The sequence below is a fragment of the Canis lupus genome, chromosome 1 (assembly GCF_011100685.1).
Source record: "Canis lupus familiaris isolate Mischka breed German Shepherd chromosome 1, alternate assembly UU_Cfam_GSD_1.0, whole genome shotgun sequence".
Lineage (NCBI taxonomy): Eukaryota > Metazoa > Chordata > Mammalia > Carnivora > Canidae > Canis > Canis lupus.
The window spans coordinates 28,999,988-29,021,306 of record NC_049222.1 but is presented as its reverse complement, the minus strand read 5'-3'; the positions used below and the strand labels follow the sequence as shown (position 1 = coordinate 29,021,306).

At 41.1% G+C, this 21,319-nt stretch overlaps 1 protein-coding gene across 3 annotated transcripts in view; it reads right to left on the bottom strand.

Annotated features, from left to right (window-relative positions):
* Positions 1-416: 416 nt before the first annotated feature.
* The window catches only part of PDE7B (phosphodiesterase 7B), a 307,910-nt gene continuing 287,007 nt past the window's right edge, over positions 417-21,319 (bottom strand). For all 3 annotated transcript variants that reach the window (XM_038526108.1, XM_038526109.1, XM_038526107.1), the window contains 5 exons: positions 17,733-17,824; positions 15,229-15,373; positions 13,241-13,337; positions 8,690-8,770; positions 417-4,291 (listed from right to left, as the gene is read on the bottom strand). In XM_038526108.1, coding sequence (XP_038382036.1) covers positions 4,056-4,291; positions 8,690-8,770; positions 13,241-13,337; positions 15,229-15,373; positions 17,733-17,824 — 651 coding nt within the window. In that variant the 3' untranslated portion in view covers positions 417-4,055. The remainder of the gene's footprint in view (positions 4,292-8,689; positions 8,771-13,240; positions 13,338-15,228; positions 15,374-17,732; positions 17,825-21,319) is intronic.

Genomic DNA, 21,319 nt, shown 5'->3' with positions numbered 1-21,319 from the left:
TTTCTTGATGGTTTCCAGTCCTGAAATGCAAGATTATATTTTTCACAGGTAATTATTGAATGCAGTCTGCTTTGTCTTAATAATAATCTAAACCACTCTACCTCATTCTCACTCATATATGAGTTTGACAAATGTGAAACAGAAAAATATCAGGAGTCGGGGGAAGTGTAGAACTGACTGGTGGGAGAAAGTGAGCCCTCTTTCCCTAACTTGGGACTAAATGGCAAGTGTTGCCTTCAGGGACATGGCTATTTCTGTAGCCCCAAGTAGAATGAGTCACATGGAGATCATGTCTGTATCTGTGCATTTTTCCCTAGAAAATTTCTTCTCTTGAGCAGTGGGCTTTTTTTGTTGAATCTGATTGGTTTGCTGGTAACATGTTACCTGGTGAAAATCAGTATATTTTCATACTTTGATGTTTTTAAGAAATTATCTTTATTTTCAATTGTTCATCTAGGCATGCCAATGGATATTTAGGCCACATTTTGAGCAAAACTCACAAGGTGGTTTTTTTTCTCTAAATCTCACATGTGTACACAAAACAACAATTTGTACAACATGTGTACACACAACACAAACAATTTTAAGGGTTTGCTTAAAAGAACAAAGCATAAGAAATACAGTGAGACACAAGCTCATAACCAAATTCAAATCAGTGAGCAGATCTGATTGATTCAACATGAGAAAAGATTACAAAACAAGTCTGTGTTTTGTAGGAAGCACTATCTGAAGACAGTGTTGCTGGACACATTCCAAATGCCTTTGTGGGAAGCCTTATGCAGGTAGAAACAGAGCGGGAGTTTTATTCGGCATAGAGGAGTTATGGGTAGGTCAGGGCTTCATGAACAAGTTTCTGACTATTCACAGATGCTGTTAAAAGAGAAGCAGGCTTTGACGATCAGGCCTGGCAGTGATATATATTCTCTCTCTCTTAATTTGATCTGAACTCTATTTTGCTTACTAAAAATAGCCCTTTGGTTCCTTTCTTCTCAAGTGATGACAGAATTAAACTTGGTAAATCAGCTATCGGTGGTCCACGGACCAGGAGAAGAATATAAAGATAAAATCCATGGATGATCCAATAGCTAGGTCTCAACTAGCAATTGAACTCTTCTTTTGAAAGAGAGCCACTAGCAGGCAAGGGAAAAAAAAAAGCTTTCACATTCCGTTCCTCCTCTCTTCTTCTTCTTCTTCTTCTTCTTCTTCTTCTTCTTCTTCTTCTTCTTCTTCTTCTTCTTCTTCTTCTTCTTCTTTCTTCTTCTTTTCTTCTTCTTCCCTCTTTCTTCTTCTTCTTCTTCATTTTTGCCAAAAAGCAAGAAACTCAAGAAAACTCCAGATGGTCGAAAGAAGGACAAAAATGCATCTCGTTTATGCATCATGTCTCATTTGACTTCAAATTTTGATTGTACTGGTAGCTGCTTCATAGACTTAACTGTAGGATATTTGGTGGTTTTCTCTGAGAACGTTTCTTCAAGACCTAATTGTAACATAGACTTTTGTCCTAGAAACTTGGAACTACTAAAAATGCCTCCAATCTCATTTATTTAAGTTAAAATATAAATATAATTTAAACAAAGTCCATTTACTAAACCCAAGGTAGAGGCCCCATTTGCTGAAATAGCATCTTCTCTCTTTTCTCCACTGTATCATCCTTGGCAATTGCTTTCCTTCGTTCAATCTCATGAACATTAAACACAGACCACTCAAAAGCTCTCTCTGCATCATCAGACCAAAGTAAGAGAGATTTGGAAGCAGGAATACATTCAACATATTCTCTGTTGGGACCTCATCAAGATGAGAGCTTCAGAGGATTAAAGCAATAAAGAATCATGTGTCAGTTCATAGTTATTACAGAGAAAAAAAAGTTAGTGTTAAGATTTCACAACTTCTCTCTTACCCAGATCAACAATTTCAACTTATCATCCACCCATTTCATAAGGTTTTCAAACTTTCTTTAGTACCATCTGACAATCTTTCCCACTTTAATGAAAATATAACCAACTTTCCAAAATTTCCCTTAAACCCTAACTCTGCAAACCTCAGTCTCTCTACAGAAACTTATTATAAACCAGTCAAGTTTCTAACATTTCATTGGTATATTAGGTGGGAAAAAACCCCCACAAGAGTTGCATGTAGGAAACGAGAGTTAGCTGTTGGTTTGTCACCTTGCAAAGTAGCTTGATAGAGGCAGAAATGATATTATCGTCCTCCCACTACAACATTATTTAAGGTGAGAAGAAAGGGACACGCCAATCTTCACATAACATTGCTTATGCTAGAACTTTTGAGGAAACGGTTGAATGCAGAGTTTAGTCACTAGAGAAGGATGCTGTGGACAAACTGATTTTCTGACCAAGCGTCTGCAGAAAAAATGGCAACCAGATTCCAAGGTGACTCTGTTAGCTAGAACCATAATTAACCACGATGACCTGCCAGAAAGGTGAATTCGGTCAAAAAACTGAAATGTTTTCTCTACTTAAATAGAGTTAACTTCAGCTAAATAATTGAGTAGTTGTTTACATGAAATTAAGGAAAAAGAAAAATCCAGTTAACTATTAACACCAAAGAAGTGCACGCCAACCATAAACCAAAGGTGCTTTGGTACTGTAGCCATAACAGACAAAAGTGTGGTGGGAGAGCAGGGAGTTCCCTGATGGTTAGATGACAGGGTCATAAAAGTTTGTGAGACCTGCTGTGTCTCCTGCAAGGTTGACACATCGCCATGGTCCAAGACAAGAGTCACATAAACACAAGCTTATCAGCTGGCTTGTTAAAATAGAGTGTGCAACAGCACTGTGTTGAAAAGTGACTTCAGGCTTGTTGAAAGGTCTCATTAATCTGAGGAAACAGTGCTTGGTGCCATAGATTAAACACTATGGTCTCAAGTGGAATGCGTGTGAAGTTTCCAGAATATTTCCTCAAAGACTTTATTCAGTTTTGGCTTTCGACTTTAGCTGGAAAGCACAAAGATGGACATGGGAAGGCAGTTCAGAAGGATACCTGTGAGGATTTAAGTCGGGCAGCTCTCAGAAGATGAAAAATGTTTAAAGTTAAGGCCTTTATCTGCAAACAATAGTATATTAATAAACTCTATACCAGATTTACAAACGCATTCTCTTGTATTAAAACTAACAGTATTCTGTTCACAGTGCCATTGTTTATACAGGTAGCAATCCCATAATACTCATGTATTTTGGCATGGGAATCAGTAGCGCTTGGTATTTACAGGAAATGTACATGTGTGCATATAAACATGTCACTGAATCTGAGTTATTGATAAAAGACAGATTGGCTAATGGTGCAAAGGAATGAACCGTACAAGCACCTTCCCCTCGGATCGGATAGGAAACGTGGTTTCTTAAGTTGAGCAGACGCCAAATCTCTGACCCAAAGTGGCAAAAAGTCAGTAACAAAACAATGAACCCCCTGTTCAAGTTTGGGTACATTGAGAAATCTTAATCCAAAGTTTTAGATCCATTGTCTAGTGCATAAAATAGAAAAGTTAAAAAGATTTATTATTATTTTTATAATAATAATTATTATTAAAATAGAAGGTCCTCTCTCTCACGCTCTCGCTTGTGCTCTTGCACTGAAGACCAATCTCCTTGGAGTTCTGATTATGCTGGTGTTTTTGTCATGCAGATCAGCAGTCAGATGGCAAATGCTAAAATGCTCTGGACTTAGCCACTGGTTGCCTGTCACAGTGTGACCCAGGGCCCGAGGGGGACATGGCAGGAGCACCTCTTTCTTACTCCCCGGATCTTCTCCTTGAGGGGCGACCCTGCCCCGAGAATCAGCTCCCACGTTCCTGAATGGAGTTGCTCATTCCGGCAGCTAATGCTGAGGTGACGGATGGCTTCTGTACACTTGGAAAAAGGAGGGGAGGCAGGTAAGTGGAAGGAGGGTGGCATTCCAGAGACCCCCCGGACAAAGCCCAGGCAAGTGCCTGGGCTCGTCGGCCAGAACTGCCCCCCCCGGAGCTGCCACCCCCTCAGGAGGCCTCTGCTCCAGGAGGTTCTCTCTCTCTGCGCAGAGCAGGGGCAGGCCGGCCAGGACTACGGGGCGTCGCCTATGGTCCCAGTCTGCTCCTCGTTCTCCGGCCCGTGGCCTGCCTGGTCCTCGCCGCCGCCGCCACCACCTCCGCTGCTGCTTCTCTGCTGCTTGGGCAACAGGCTCTTCCACTGGGCTTTGTTGTGTGACAGATGGCGTAGCATGTTCTCAGACAGGGCGCTGTTCCCAGTGAAACGGGCCCACTCCCGGAAAAGTGGCTCCACGATGTAGGTCATGAAACCTAGGACACGCAAGGCCAAGCTCAGCAGCATGAAGGCGGTCAAACCTATGTGGCCCTCCCTCCCAGATCCATTGGGAGCCCCACCTTGTGCCCGACCCAGAGATGTGGAAGGCAGAAGATGAGGTGGTCCCCACCCACAGTTTAAGAGCACCAGGTATGTGGCCTTGGGTTGTTTCTTAACCCACGGGCCTCAGTTTCCTCATTTGTGAAAAGGAGCTAGGAAGAGTACCAAACTCACAGGGTTGTTAGGACAAGGAAATAACTTCACACAGGTGAAATGCTCAGAAAGTTCCTAGAACATAGCAAACCCTCAATACATGTTATTATTTGCTGAGGGAGAAAGACATGTAAACAGGAAGATAGGAAAGTGTGTTGGAGCTAGGGAGGGGGCTGGAGGAGGGCAGGAAGGGGTGAATGATATGAGGAAGGGGCACAGGGCTGATTTAGACTCATCTGAGGAATGCATATGTCCACCCTATAGGATATTTCTTCAACAGTGTTGATTCACAGTTTTGTCTTACTCTCAGTTACATTAAACAACTAAATGTAGGTAAATAAAAGTTCACTCGTCTTCAATACGGGTTTTTACGGGCATGAAATCCCCACTTAAATGACCAGATAAGATTGGTTGATATTAGATATGTCTGTTCTCTTAATTATTTTAGACTCCTTGTGTTCTAATCATATTTCAGTGTTAGCGTGTTTTCCATATTAAATATGATTTATTTATTTATTTTTAAAGGTTTATTTATTCATGAGAGACACAGAGAGGCAGAGACATAGGCAGAGGGAGAAGCAGGCTCCCCTGATGTGGGACTCGATCTCAGGACCCTGAGATCACAACCTGAGCCAAAGGCAGAGACTCAAACATTGAGCCACCCAGGTGCCTCTAAATATGATTTATTAAAGCCAGGACGACTTTCAATCTAGGCTGGAATTTTTGACATCATCACAAACTTCAACATATTTAGGTTTTATTGAAACATAGGTGTGGAAGAGAAAAGGCAAGTGTTTTTCAGTATAATGAATTTTCCAATAACTGACACTTTATGTTTACAAGGCTGTGGATTATAAGGCTTGATTTGATTATCTTTTTATTGAACGAACAGCAGATACTTGGCCTTTGAGAATGCTACAGAGATGGAAAAAGGATGCAAAATATCATGCAAAATGATATTTCACATTTCTGCATTGATCTCATTGTATGTTAAATATGACTTAAGAATTATGAGATCCTTTTAGATCACCCAAACCTGAGGAGGAAAGTTTAAGCCAATGATTAGGTTATATAGGGAGTCAGCAAGTAAGGATTTGAATTTTCTTGTTTGCTATTCCTGAATTTTCTTCACTTCTTTCATAACCTCTATATCTAATTTCTAATATCCTTTACTATAAGAGAGATTTGATATTAAAAAGATAGTTCACAAAATTATACTAATGTTTAAAGTGTGAATGTTGGTCAAGTTTACCTTTAATATAAAAAAGCTACAAATCCAACACTTAAAAATCAACTCATAATCTTCCTGACGTTACTGGGGAATTATTCCTCTGTATATTTCTGCTTATCCGATATAAAGACCTCTTATAATGGATAGGAAAGGCCATTTTGAAGTCTGCATCGACACCAGGAGGTAGTTTTTAAAATGAAAGTGGCTTGTGTGTGATCACATTTGGGAACCTGTTCCATCCGTTCCTGGGGCATTATGCCAAGCTCTCTCTTCTATTCAAGCAACAGACTGCTTAGATTTTGACCTCCTGGAGGGTTAGGAGTGGGGGAAGGGAGACATGGTGGCCTCAGCAAAGAAGGATTGAAGGCAAGCCTCTTTCTTCTCCTCTTTCTACAGATTTCACCAATTAGAGAGTCATTCGATTTAACATCTTCTTTCTAAAATGCAGAATTTGGTGGAGACAGGGAAAGGGATTTTATTTTATTATTTATTTATTTATTTATTTTAGATTTTACTTTTTTATTTGACAGAGAGAGAACACAAGCTGGGGGAGCGGCAGGCAGAGGGAGAGGGAGAAGCAGGCTTCTTGCTGAGCAGAGAGCCCCGTGCAGGACTTGATCCCAGGACTCCTGGATCATGACCTGAGCTGAAGGCAAATGCTCAACCACTGAGCCACCCGGGAAGGGGATTTTAAATCCCACTTCCACTTGGGTTAACATGAATGACTTAAACAGAAGACCAGATCTAAACCTGAGACAGCACTCGGGATATTCTGACTGGGGATGGGACAGGAAATAGAGAGGGGACAGTTTTGGTTCCAGAGAAATCAGGGCAAAGGAAATAGCTGTATCACTTAGGACCCACTGGCAAAAACCTTGGCTGGGAGGGATCCCTGGGTGGCGCAGCGGTTTGGCGCCTGCCTTTGGCCCAGGGTGCAATCCTGGAGACCTGGGATCGAATCCCACGTCGGGCTCCCGGTGCATGGAGCCTGCTTCTCTCTCTCTCTCTCTCTCTCTGTGACTATCATAAATAAATAAAAATTAAAAAAAAAACAAAAACAAAAAACACCTTGGCCGGGAGGCTGAAGCTGGCAGCTCCCATCAGACTGCATTTATCTATGGATTTTTCCAGGTTAGCCTGATGTACCCCCTCACGCCACACCTCCCCACCTGCCCCTGGGAGGCGGGGGACAGAGACAGAGGACGATTTATGTGTGCAGGTTGTTTTATAATCACCTTCTCTTTCTCTTCATTATTGCTGTGCCGGTGTAGGATCCCTGAGACTTTCCTAGTCACTCGATCCCCACCCCATTGTAAAAACAGGTATCTATGGTAACCGCATTTTCCTGTGCTGAAAACCAGGACATATGATCTGACAAAATAAGTGTGTTCTCATGACAACAACAGGGTAGGGTCTCTAAAATCAGGTTTGTCTTGCAAATCCAGGTTGTGTGCTTAACAACGTGAATGCTTTTCACAAAATGTCTTTAACAGGAGCCTGGCCAGAGCTTAACAAATGGGGCCCCAGGGCCAGGACTTCGGTCAGGGTGTTTTCCTGGCGTGTGGCATCTGTAGAACCCCCACATCTAAAGCACCCCGAGAGGGAGGAACCAGCTCCAGGGAGCCCGAGGCTGAATTCCTGTTCTCCTTGCTCCCAGTCCCCCGCGGCCCCAAGGATCCTGTAGCCATGTCATCGCACGGATTCTTCCTGGCTTCTTGTTGTTGTTGCTGTTGTTTTTTAATAACAGTCCCACCCTTTCCTTTTTTGAGCAGAAGAATCAGTGTGATTGTAAAAACAACATAACAATACTAAGGGCAATTTGGAAAAAAATAGATGTCCAGTAATCCCATAATTTGAACGTATCTATTTGAATATTTGCATACGTCATTCAAATCGTTGTAACTAGGTTAATTTTGTTTCTCTTTCCTGGGATGACTTTATGACTCTTTTGTGGATTAGATTTGGCTCTTAGTGATTATAAGCATATTATTATTTGACTAACTTGCTCTGCTTTTCTTACTTTTCAGCTTATTTTTTTCCAATGCCCCATTCCCTCCCAAGTAGAGGCTTTCAGCTGTAGCCTAGCAGAGGTCTGCAGCCCTGTGAGTGCATTAAGCTCTCTGAGATCTGTGGGAACTGGTACATGTCAGGGATATAGTTTATGAGTAAAAGAATTAAAGTTCTGAGTTTGGTTTTAATTGGAAGGAGCTGCAAGGAAATGAATGACTTGCTTTTAATGGAGATGGAATTGGTAGAGTGTTTTAAGAACTGATAGAAATTCTTGCTAGATCAAAAATATTTCCTATGTGCCTAAAATTTCCATAGTCTGATTTAATGATCTGACTCGTAACTTAGAGTAATCATTACTTTGGATACATTGGCACCACAATTAAATGGTTTACTGCAACTGACATTTGAGAATAAGATTGAAAGTAAGTTTTGAAGTGGAGAGTTGAGAAGCATGGGGCCCCTGGGACCACCAGGGACAGCATGGCTTGCCGAGCATGGGCCCTTGGAATTGCATTGGGGACAAAGGGTAGTGGGGCAGATTGGAAGGGTCCCAAAGGTTGATTCTGCCAATTTCCTACTCTTCAAGTCCTAAACAGAGTTGAACTTATCTGTTCCTCAGCAGCAAAGAGTTGATTCTTATTACTTCCCTTCTACTCTATTGGGTTTTGATTAGATTCTGAACTACCAAGTTAACACAGACTAGTTAAGAGTCTGTAACAAAGCCTTTACTCCATTTTTCATAATTTCTCAGTTGGCAATGACCTAGTAGATTAGTGATGATTAGGGTGTTTATTTGGACTCAGTCATTCATTAAACCTCCAGTTTGGATTTTTCAAAGGCTGTGTGTAGATCTTCTTTTCTTTGTGACTCTGGCAGAGGTGCCAAAAGTATTTATGTTAAACTAAAACTGAAAAAAAAATTAAAACTGAATTCAACTCACCAATTTGTATGCTAGGGATTGAATCTTTCTGTTGATTACAAAGTGGACTGATTTCCAGTTCAAATTTCTGTTCAAGGTCCCCTAAGGAGAAAGAAGAAGACACATTGATAATCTAGAATTTGTTAAAATGAGTGTTGCTAGTTTTAGCGATCTAGTTCAAAGAAGTTATTCTGGGAATTACCGTTCACTGCCTTTTATCATGAGGAACTCCCTAGCACCTGCTTGCTCTGGTAGCTTCCATGAAGATTTAAAAATATGACTGTCAATGACCATTTACAATAGGCTCATTGTAAATAGGTATGCTCTGGAGCTAGAATAAACTTTTGACCAAGATCAATAAAAGCAAGGATACAAGTAATGAACAATTTCCTACATGAAATGGAAGTTCTGGCTTTAAATTACAGATTAAGAGAACTGATTTTGTTCTCTTTGTGCTCCCCCTGCCTTTCACTCTGCCTGAGCCTGGTCTGGTTTCCTCTGGACAACCAGGAATAGTAAGTAGGGAGGAAGTGGGGGTGAGGTGCTAGAAAATCTCACTTGAGGAACATCTCCATCTGTAGCTATAGTATTGAGCAGAAATAAAGGTTATTACCTTTAATCTGACTTGGCTGCACCTCATGTAACTAAAGTTTAAAAAAAGTATAAAAGTCGGGAAAATATTTCTCTTTGATGCCTTTGCCAGCTAGAAGAGCAAAGAAGAAATGTACCATGTAAAGCTTTATCAGAATATATTGTCGTTCCTTCAGGGGTGAAAAATTATGGGTAAATTTTGCATTGGGACAAACAGTCTGATTAATCAGTAGAGAAGCTGGTGCTCAGAAACATTAGTTAAGTTCACAGTTGTGAATATATACCTCTCAACTAGAGGAGATATAAATATAACATTTATATGGTGCTTAGTGTGTGCCAGGGACTAGTCTAAGCATTTTACATATGTTAATTAATTTCCTCCCCATAACATCTTCATTGTAAAACCCATTTTACAGATGAAGAAATTGAGATGAAGGGAAGGTAAATATTTTGACCCAAGTTGTCACACTGCTAGTAAAGGGGGGGAGCCTGGATTCCAACCTACAAAGTCCAGCTCCAAAGTGTCTGCACTTAACAGCTGAGCTAGAACCTATGAGATGCTACCCTCTGTCATTTGCTTTAAGCCTGTAGCCACGCCTCCTGTGGTCCCTTGGACCCTTGGACCCTGGTTTATTCTTAAGACTGAGGTGAGGACATCAGTCCAGCTTAACCTGAGGAATTCAGAGAAGCCAGACGATGATAGCTTTCTGAGAACAGGGCATGACAACATTTAATATTAAAATGAGTTCTAATATTAAAATGAGTTTTACTTCTTACCTCCATAATTCTGTTAATTGTGATTTTTCAGTGAGGCTTGACACTTTGGAGGAATTGTCTTTGATTTCTTCCTTCCCTTTAGCCTCCATATTGAGGCATCAAATCCTGTTTATTCCTCTCTTGGAGTGTCTTTTATCCCCTACTAACACTCTGCCTGACTCCATTCTAGCTTATTAATAACTCACTTTTAGTGTTTGCTTCTTAGCTAGTTTTCTTCCTTCAGTATTTCTTCTACTTCAATTATATATGCTGCCTCAATTGCACTTTCTAAGATGACTGTCATTGTCATGTTCTCTACTTGAGCCTGGTTGGTGTACAAATCCACAAATCCTCCATTCTCACTTTCTATGGTCCAGGCTGCTCTCTGAAGTAGGTCCCCATTTCAATGCCTTTGTCCATTTCTACTCTTCCCTTTGCAGACCAGCAGGGTCCAACAGGACTCTGCAATGATGGAAATGTTCTCTGCACTGCCAACCATAGTAGCTTTTTGCAATATGATCAATAAAATTGAGGAACTAAAATTTAAATTTAATTATATTTAATTATTTAAAATTTAACTAGTCACATGTGCTTCATGGCTATCCTATTGGAAAATATAAGACACTGCACATCTTCCAACTCATTCAGTTCAGATTCTATGTCCTCAGCACCAGATCTTCTTCTGTGACCTCCACCATGAAAGGTCATCCAATTAAATCATTTATTCATTTACTTATGCAACACATACTTATAAAGCACTGTACATTTCCGATTCTTTGTTGAATCAATGTAGAGAATACAAAAAGGAAATTTGCATTGTTTTGCTCCTCCAGGAAATTTACTGCCTAGTAAATTTTGAGGTTATTTTTTTTAAAGATTCCATTTTTATTTATTCATGAGAGAGATACAGAGAGAAGCAGAGACATAGGCAGAGGGAGAAGCAGGCTCCCCGTGGGAAACCCAATGTGGGACTTGATCCCAGGATCCTGGGACCACGATCTGAGCCAAAGGCAGATGCTTCAACCACTGAGCCCCTCAGGCGTCCCTATTATGAGGTTATGAAATGATACTTCTTTTTATCTTTCACAACCCCCCCCCCCCAACCCATGGGCCTTTGTACACAGGAAAATTAACAGTTTTGCTAAAGTTTAGACAAGGCTGGAAGCAGATGTTCAATAAAATTTTTGGGAATCTTGATTGATTGAGAAGATATCAATTGGTGGTTACAACAGGACAGAGATTCTAATTCCTTAAAACAAGGAGGGGAGGGAGTTGGATGATGTTCAGAATCATAATTTATGTCCCAGAATTTAATGCTATTTCCTAATGCTATTTTCCTAATTCATGGGATGTCATCTTCCTTTCTCCCTAAGTCTTCACCCTTAATTTTAAAGGTTTTCCTTTGCTCAGCAACATGAATCATTAAAGATACTTTGGCTAGGACTATGAGCAGTCTTTGGAAACCCATATCCTAAACTGAAAGCCCGAACAAGATGAACCAAAATCATACAAATTGTGCTTATAAAATTAAAAATAATTAATTCAGTAGAGAGGATAGGCAGTTTGACCAGTCCAGTCTTTCTTTCTCCTTTTAAACAGACAGAACTTCTGCTCAACCATAACGCTATTAAATAAAAAGGACTTGACATACCCTCTCTGTATTCCTTTCTCTGCCAGGAGACATGCCAGGGCAAAGTGCATGGAGGCTCACCTTTTGTGGTCAGAGTTACATATGTTCTAGGTTGTTCTGTCTTATAATGGAGCACGTGCAAGTATTGTTAGGACAACAGCCAGTTTTGGTAAAGAGATCTTATGGATTCCCTTTCTTGGGTGATCCTATTCACTCCATGTAGTTGATAACTTCAATTCGCCAGCTCCGTGGGCCTTTCTATCTGCCCATGTGACACAGCCCCGGCCTCAAGTGGCTCATAATTCAAATAGAATGTTAAGAAAAGGAAAGGGTTAAATTGCAATCAGTGCCAAGAGGAGCACATGGTTGAGTCAAAACCAAGAGGGACAGAGTAGAATCTCTTTTCTGTCCCATCGTTTGATTTCCAAGCACGAGGATCTTAGCCTTTCTCTCATGCTGCTATTTCAATATTTTCTAGATCACAAAGAAAATACTTATCTGATCTAAGCCTCCTGTCCCAATTTCATCATATTTCCTTTTGTTTTCTCTCGGTGGAGATTTTATATCATGGGCAATAAGAACTGATCTTTTGACTTCTAACCACTCACACTCAACTGAAGTGAAGTCATATAGAGCTATGGGCACTCTGTGAGCACTTTTGCTCCGAGCAATAGAGAGGGTGAGCAGATCCTTCTGGCCCTACATGAACCCAATCATGCTTTGTCTTCTGTCTTTGGGACCATCTATCTCGATGTCACTGACACATCTTTCGATGGAAGCTTCTCCAAAAAGGCTCACTGTTGCGATTTGACCTCCTCACAGAGCTGGTATGTGGGACACTTTGGGCTTTATTTTGTCCTTAGACTCTCAAACCTGATCCTGTCACTAACATCAGGGCACTGTTGTGCCTGCACAAACATCCTGAGCATTGAAACCAGGCCTGAAGAAACAAGGCTATGTTTAAAGGCCCATATCCCACCCAGCATCAAGATCCTGTTCACTCATTCATAGCCTTATTTCTGAATGAAGTTAATCTCTTAAAAATTATACCCTCACTGGGGTCCATTTCTCTTCTCACTGAATATGTTTGAGAGGATGAGCTCAATTCTTGGTCAGCTGTGCTCTGTTTCATTATTCACTTTATTTAAGAAAGCCAGGGGAAGAAATATGGGAGGAGTCTAAGGCCCATCAGAGCAGAAAACATTGACCTCAAATAGGCATTTAGCCTTTAGGCTGCATTAAACTCATTAAAATGAAAGAGTACAAATCGAGCTGTCCCTCACATTCTTATATCCACAGAGGGAAGCCATTAAAAAATTTTATGCGCGCACACACACACACACACACACACACACATTTATCTCCCACTTTTGCTCATTACTACCTGTTTTCAGAGTAAGACAGTGTTATTTATTTTTAAATAATTTCCAGAAAAGGGCTGGCTGGTTTGTAAGAGAGTTAAAGAGAAAGGTTAGGATAATAAGAGTTGATGAAAGAACAAATGTCACCCTAGATTAGCCATTTCCTGTTTGTTTAGGATAAATGCCTAACAGGAAGAGGGGCAGTGAAAACTCAGCTGTCAGATCACTACTAACCTTGCCTGTAGAATTCTTCACAGACCCTTTCACTCCACTGCTTGCTCATCTCCCAAATTCTACAAGGATTGCAAATGTCAGCGCACTTCAAGGCAATCTGAGAAAGACAGGGAGGGGAGAGATGATCAGAGGACGATCCTTCAGCAGCAAATGCCCCCTCAGCTCCCAGGGCTGTCATCCCACCCGCCAGTCGCCTCATGGTACCAAGCCCGCATTGACAGAGCGCCTCTGCAGGAAACAGCCCTTACTCACCACTGCACAAAACCTTCATTCAGAATTCCCACTTTATAGCTTTGAGAAGGAGTGAAGAGCCACCGTCCAAGGACACACAGCTTCCTGGAGGAGGCTTGCGGTGGGCAGGCCAAGGAAAGCCGTGGCCTGGCTCCTTCCATCGCTCCACCCCTGGTGGGCAGGGAAGCCGCAGGGCCCCAGCCAGGCTCAAGTGAGATCACTTGGACCTCACTCACAGTGGCCACATTGACAGACTCTGGATATCACTTCAGTCATGTGTGTGCTCTCGTGCCTGTGTCTGAGCAGAAGCAAGCTCAGACCACCAGCCAGGGAGCTAAGTCACACCAAATCTTGGGGTGTGTTGTTCACAAGGCAAATTGAAAGCTTCCCTCCTGCTGTCCTGAGTGTGGGATGCCAGCTTTTGTTAATAGTGCTGACTCTTAGAGGGTGACCTTGAATTCCCAGAAAAGTAGATTCTCTCCCTTAACCACCAACTGCTGTGATTGGCTCCTGGTACTGGGCCCCACCTACTACCAGCCTTGTCTGTTTGTTTTGATCCTGTTCTTTGGCATCACAGAATCACTGGCAGTGCTAGCATCTGGGAAAGCCCCAATCATATTAAGTTACAAATGTCATTGTTTCTTGACTTCCTGGTTGATGGAGATGCCAGTACGTGTTGGAGTGGGTAAGGGGCAGAAGTCCCCTCCAGGCTCTGCCCGTCGGGAATTCATTGGCCTCAGTGAACTTTCCTTCTGAAATTCAAATGTTTGGGCCAATTCTTTCAGCCTCTCCTAACTTGGCTGGAGTCATGAAAACCAGATACCTGGATCTCTGTGGCACTCAGAGACTAGAAGACTAGTTTGGGAAAAAAGAAGGAGAGAGACATATGGTGCTACAGCTGGGAGGGAGGAATTTCCTAGGAAGAATGGAGCACTCTGGGCAGCTACAGAGGGCACCATGAAAGCATGGAACACAAAACACTGTTGCTCTATCTAGATGAATCCAGGGTCCATCCATCCAGTCTTTTGTGCCAAAAGGAAAGAAAAAAAGACAAGACAAGATACAAGATTGAGAAAAAGGCTCTGGTTTGGACATCAGGTCAGACTCCCACTTCTGAGGTTCACTCATCCTCTTGTTCTCATGTTCCAAGGGGCTTCTTGCCGTGCAATGAAGCAGAAAGAGTTGCGCCCGATACGATTCAGTTCATTCAATTAAGCTTAACAGAACTTACTGATTGGCGTCGAAAATTGGTAAGATGAGATAAACATGCTGGTAAGCATATGAGTTCAGGAGTAAAAGAAAGTAAAGCAGGGTTCGATTAAATAGGTTTTACACGAAGGAAGGTTACTTGTTTTTCAATTTTGTTCCTACTCTGGTTAACATCATCTAATTTTGTGTCCCAGAAACAGTATTTCTAAAGTCGCCCAGGTATCACAGTGATCACTTTTATTATATCAAACCATAGACGGTGGTAGATTCTTACCACATACAATTGCCCAGTGGGGCAACTTTGTGGTAAAGCAGCTACCAGACAAGGAAAGGTGATACATCAGGAACATAATAACACAAAACTCCCATTTTGCTTACTTGGAAACCATGGAAAAATTTCATGTGTCTCAGAGCTTTTGATAAATTAGGCCATGGCTCTAACTTTTACCATGGGGATACTCCTTTTCACGTGTGCTAAAATGACTGGTCATGCCCCTAAGAATTTTTTACTCAGCGAAGATGGCACCTCTGTAGTGGCTGTTGATTACCTGAAGCATAAAGTGCCTGTCGTGTACATCCTCCAGTCTTAAATCTTTATTGTGGAGGTGAGTTTTCAATCTGGTCAAAAATTCATTCTGCCTGTTGATGTCTGTTGCCAAGATCAAGGAGCCCAGCTGCTGTTCAATATCCTGTCTGCATCCACAAGAGGGAAAGAGAAAACACACACACAAAGCAAATCCTTTTGAGGAGGGTGATTGCTTCTGCCACCATCAAGTAGCTTGTAATCTCATCTCTGCCTTTGATTCTGTTTGTTTCACAGAGTCTTGTCCCTCTGAGCCCAAGGAGGAGTCTCTCACCCACTATTACTTCTGTCTTTGGACAGGAGGTGTGCTAATAACTGTACGGTGTGATTGAAGCCTTAGGTGTACAAAATGGTGATAGTTTATACGTTTCCATGGTAACTTTGGGTTTAAAAACTGAAAATCAACTAGAAATGCATGCTTTCGGTGGGATGCAATAAGACTGATAGAATCACAGGAGTTTGGGTTGTGCTTTTAAAGAGTTGAAACCAGCTCAAACATTCAGATTGGCATAGGAAGAGAAAGGGCATAGTGACAGTAATAATAAGGAAGACAATATAGTGACTGATCCTACGGCATGGAAAGATCCACCAATGGAACAAAACAGGTCGGAGACAGATACTGGAACTTAAAAAAGAATAATGGGTAATGAAGGCTCCATTAAAAACCAGTGCACAAGCAATATATTACTTGACAAATGGAATAGGGCAGGTGAGATATTTTGGAAAAATAAGCAAACTAGAGCTTTACCTCACACATAGAAAGTAATCGGTAGAAAAGATCTATAACTATTTTGAAAATTAATCTTTAAAAATTAAATATACTTAGGTTGGTATATAGCATCTTCTGCAGATAGCAGTCTATATGAAGTTGATGGTTGCTTGGGTATGGACCTATTCTTTACTCCTTTGCTCCCCACATTTTAGGTATATGGTGTCATACTTTCTACCTTTTTATTCTGTAGAGTGCATAGAGCACACAGAGTTTAATGAATAGGCATAAAGTAAATATTTGTAGTCCCCAGCCAGGTTGAGAACACGAATGTACAGGCAGCTAGCTGAGTGCAAGCGCTGACCCCTGCACCGTCCCCCCCATCCATTTTCATATTATTGCATAACAATTATTCTTCCTACAAAAGCGATTTATAATGCTGCATCCCACAAAGACGTAACAAACATGGCATTTTTCTTTGGAATCCATAGGGATGAGTAGGCAATCTCAGGATATGAAGATAACTGAGCAACCAGCAGGATTAAGGCAGTATTACAGAGACAAATCCGGTCCTGAGTCCTTCCTTTCTTTTGTCCTTTAGGTTTGTTCTTTTCTGTCTCCTCTCTCTCCTTCTTTCCCTTCTTTTCTTTCTTTCTTTAGCTGTCCCTGTCACTTAGCCTCCTCCTTTCTTCTCCTTCTTACTTGATTTCTTACTCGAGTTTTTAGTTCTTCTGTATTTAGTTCTTTTGCTCTTTGCAACAGTCCTAGCAAAAGGCATGGGTTTTTAATCCACGCATGATGATTGGTTTTATTGCATTCTAGGAGGTAAAAACGCTATCAGAACTGAAATTCTTCCTGCAGATGTCACATTACTCTGGGTGCTTGGAAACAGCACCAGATAGTATCACAGGGCCAGGAATAAATGTAGGAGCCCAGGGCATACTGCCTCTTCTGTGGAGATGCAACTTAGCACTTGACTTTAACTGATGCACCCTTCAGAAAGAAGGTGCAGGGATCTATCTATCTACTCTCCTCTAGCTATCTTGGGTTCTGCACATTTAATTGAACTCAAAATTAGTGGTGGCCTTGGAAGATGTTACAGCAGTTAACGAGGGGCCATGTGGAAAATGGGGTACTGGCCTTGGATTTAATAGGACTTGGCCTAAATCCCTGGGGTAACGAACAGTGGACCAGGAAACTAGTATTTCCCCTTCTGTTTAAAATGCAAGAGACATAGATATATTAATGGCCAAAGAAAGGCTGGGGCCAATTCAGTTACTTAACAAAAGACATTTCAGAAAAGAATTTCTGACTTTTACTTTTGCTAAGAGTGGCCATTACAAAACAAACTTTATTGAACTAGTCTTAAATCTAGCTTGAGATCTCCTGTGTTCCTTCTTGATAAATATTTATTATTTGGAGCTTCATGGAAGGACAATGTTGCTAACATAAAAGACAGGAATTTGACAAAGCAGAGCATTGATGCTGAAGAGTGTGAAAGCTGAGAGCTGTTTATTATCCTTCTTTCTGATGTTAGGCCACAGACGACTATCCAAGGGCCTTTCACAGCTCACAGAGAGATTCAGATTCTGGGTTGCGGTAACTGACACTGAATCTCCTCTGATCGACAAGCAGGCGCAGGCCGGAAGCCCAGCCGGCTGGCTCCCTGCCATTAACCCTGGGGTCTCGAGCATGCCCTAGAGAAAGTGGCTTATCTCTAACGCGTGGACTTTAGTACGTTTCATCTCTGCACCACTTACGTCATTTCCTTTGGCAAGTGAGCAAGAAGCCTTGATTCTCGAAGCATGCCGATTGTAGATCGCCAGTGGTGATTCTCCAGCACAGACATATTCTAGAAAAAAAGAAAATTAAAGCTATAAATGAGAGTGAAGTCAGAGTCTGATCTTCCACACCGAACACAGTTTCACTGAGGCCATTATTTTCCCTCCAGCCAGTTTATAGCTGGTGACAAAGATGCAGATGAGAAAAATACAAGACAACCACAGGCTTATAATGGTGGTGGGAGGTGGGACAGTGTCAGGGCTGGTGCTTGCTGACCCTGGTGGGTCATTCTTTCCGGCCACCATCCCCATTTTTGGTAGCTCAGTCGGGTAGCACTCACTGTAGGAGAAAAAAGTGAAGCAGGTAAGAATAGGTAGTAATGGATACCATGCAGCTATATGGATAACATAATCGAAGATTATACTACTTTACTGAACCGAGGCAGGCCTCTGATCTACTGCACTCACTGCTGTTTCTCAATGCTGGTAAGAACCTTCTGTGTCTGAACCAGTCAGGCAGCTGGTGCATATTCAGATTCCTGAGTCCCAGTCAATACAGTTTTGATTTGGTAGGTTTGTGGTGAGTAATTTTTGTTAACTGTAATTTGAGAACCACTGTCATGGAAGTGGCTTTATCAATAACCTAATCAGTATATTGCAGTTAGCCTTTGAGGTATGAGTTTCTTTTCTTTCTTCAAGATTTTATTTATTTATTTGAGAGAGAGTGAGTGAGTGAGAAAGAGAACACAAACTGGGGGAGGGGCAGAGGGAGAGGGAGAAGTAGACTCTCCACTGAGCAGGGAACCTGACATGGGACTTGATCTCAGTACTCTGGGATCATGACCCGAGCTGAAGGCAGACGCTAAACTGACTGAGTGACCCAGGCACCCCTAGGCATGAGTTTCAATCCACAGTTACTTCCTTATTCAGTGATCTTGATATTTCTTCCTTCATGGGAACCTCTACCATGTTCCATCTCTCCTTTGACTTTATTGTTATCTTAAATATGCTGCTCATGTACACATTAGCTAACTGTTTAAATGACAATTACTTCTTACAATTCATTGTGTTTTATTCTAACTAGCAAGCATTATGACCTTGCCACTGACTCGATGGCTATAGAATTGAACGCTTCTAGTCCCCAGGAAATATTTTTGCTTTTTTTTCTTATTTATTTATTCTCCATTTTGTTTCAAATGGGGTTATAAACTTCCACAAAATATAGGAAGATAGCATTTGTTAAAAATGATAGGGTATTATATGATTCTGCTTATGAGGTACAGAGCAGTCAAATTCATAGAGACAGAAAGAAGAGTGGTTGCCAGGGGCTGGGGGAATAGGGAATTATTATGTAATGAGCACAAAGTTTCAGTTTTGCAAGATGAAGAGTTCTAGAGATGGTCAGTGGCGATGTACTTAATACCATTGAATTGTACACTTAAAAATGGTTAAGAGAGTGAACTTTTATATTATGTTCATTTTGTCACAATTTAAACAAAAATTGAGAGGAAAGAAGCAAGGAATATAGAGACTAAATGGAACCAGGAGAGAGATTGGAAACTATTCCTTCATTGTGTTCCCAATGCCCTACTGTAACATGCAATGCTCTTCTTCAGCAGATGGGAGCAGAGAACCCCCCTCCCCCTGCCCCATGAGTGATATAGTCTAGGGTCATTAGGAAAAAGCAAGTTCAAGAAAACCTCAACTGTTCTTGGTTTTAAAACCAGATAATGATTTCCCTCCAAGACTTTGTAGAATGAGTTTCACAGGCAGCATCTTGTATAGACTGCTTTGTTGCTCTTCATTTCTCTCCTTGCCAAGGAATTATTTATTCTTTATTCACCACTTGACCATGCTTGAACTGGTGATGAGATTTGGTGACTTTTATCAACTAGTCTGTTATCTCCTTTTGGGCATGAGCCATACACAACAAAAGAGAATGTTTATTAGAAATAACATGCCAGACTAATTTGTTTTGATTGTAAAGATTTATGAGAGTAGAGAGTGATAGGTTAGTGTGATATAACAGATGTCCTATACTGTCATGACATTTAATCCAGTTGCTCATAAGCCTTCACTTACAAGATTCATTCCTGCAGATGTGGACATGAAAAAGTTTTTCAAGAGGCCAGAAAATTGTAACAAGACCTAATGATAAATGACACCATATCCCTGTTGAGTAGGACAAAAGTGTCTGGAGGATTGCCTTAAGCATTGTTACTCATGCCAGCCTGATTTTACACCTTCATTAATAATCTTCCTGAAGACAGGATAAAAGGATACTTGGGAAATTTGCTGGTGAAACCATATTTGGAGTTGAGCTCTGGGAAAGGAAACTGAGTGAGCCTGGAAGCTGGCACAGGATAAAAGACAATAGAACACATGATTACAAACACAAATTTTCATCGAGCAGTCATTATAAATAAAAGTATATTTTGGCCAGAACTGTGTTGAAAGTAGGGGTAGTTCCAGAGATTCCAGAGAATAAGAGAAGGAAGGCAGAGGGGATGAACATTTATGAAGCACCTACTCTGTGCCAGGCATTTACATGATCTCATTCAATCCTCACATAACTCTCTACTATTTTTATCATTAACTCACAGATACTACAATCTCAGGTTTCTCTGCAGGGCCACACAGTTAGTGAGTGGTTAAGGGAGGCCTTAAGCCCAAGCCTGCCAGTTCTCAAGGCCGAAGCTTTGCACACACCCCTTGCTGCCTCCTAAGAATTTCCTCTGTGTGGCCACATCCAAGCATTCAGAAGCTTGACATTTATAAACTGATGAATGCCTGCAATTATGCTTAATTTTCCAAAAATTACCTGTAAGTTGCTGCTTTAAAAGTCTATAGTTGATTGTTTTAATGAGATGTTAGTTTCTAACCCCACATTGGAATCTTTGCATTTACCGTTAAATTTGGTTTCACTGCAAAAAATCCTGTAGTTGGAATGTTGAGAGTTGAGTAGATTTAAGTTGTGTTGAGGAAGAATTAATCTCTCAGCCACTTTTAGCCTGCAGATCTGATGAGACCTATTCTTCTAGCATGGCGTCACTTATGCCCATCCTTTCCTTTCACTGAAGTGAACCTATTTCAGTGCTTTATTATCCTTAATTCAAACCTCTTTCAATCCATCCTTCCTACAGTGGCCAGAATGGGACTTGTTCACTAGACTTTTTTTTTTTTTTTAACCATCTCGTCAAATCATTGGTTGAAATATAAACTAATATTTTTTGAGCACCTACTAATATACCAGGTGCTATGATGAAAGACTAATAAGACAAAATTGCTGCCCTTAATTCAAGGAGTTCACCTAACTTCAGTATGATTATGCCATCTGTTTTCTCTCATGCCCTGCTCCAAACTCTACATGAATTCTTTATCAGATAAATTAACCCTAACTCTTTAACTCAGCATTCAATGCTCTCAGAAAATTGTCTCGAACTGGCATCCCGTTCCTACACATTTGAGACAAATGAATATCATTATCTCTCCTTTCCTATAAAGTTCTTATAGTCCAAATAAATGATGCCACATTGATAAGAGGGTAACATATTATTGACATAATT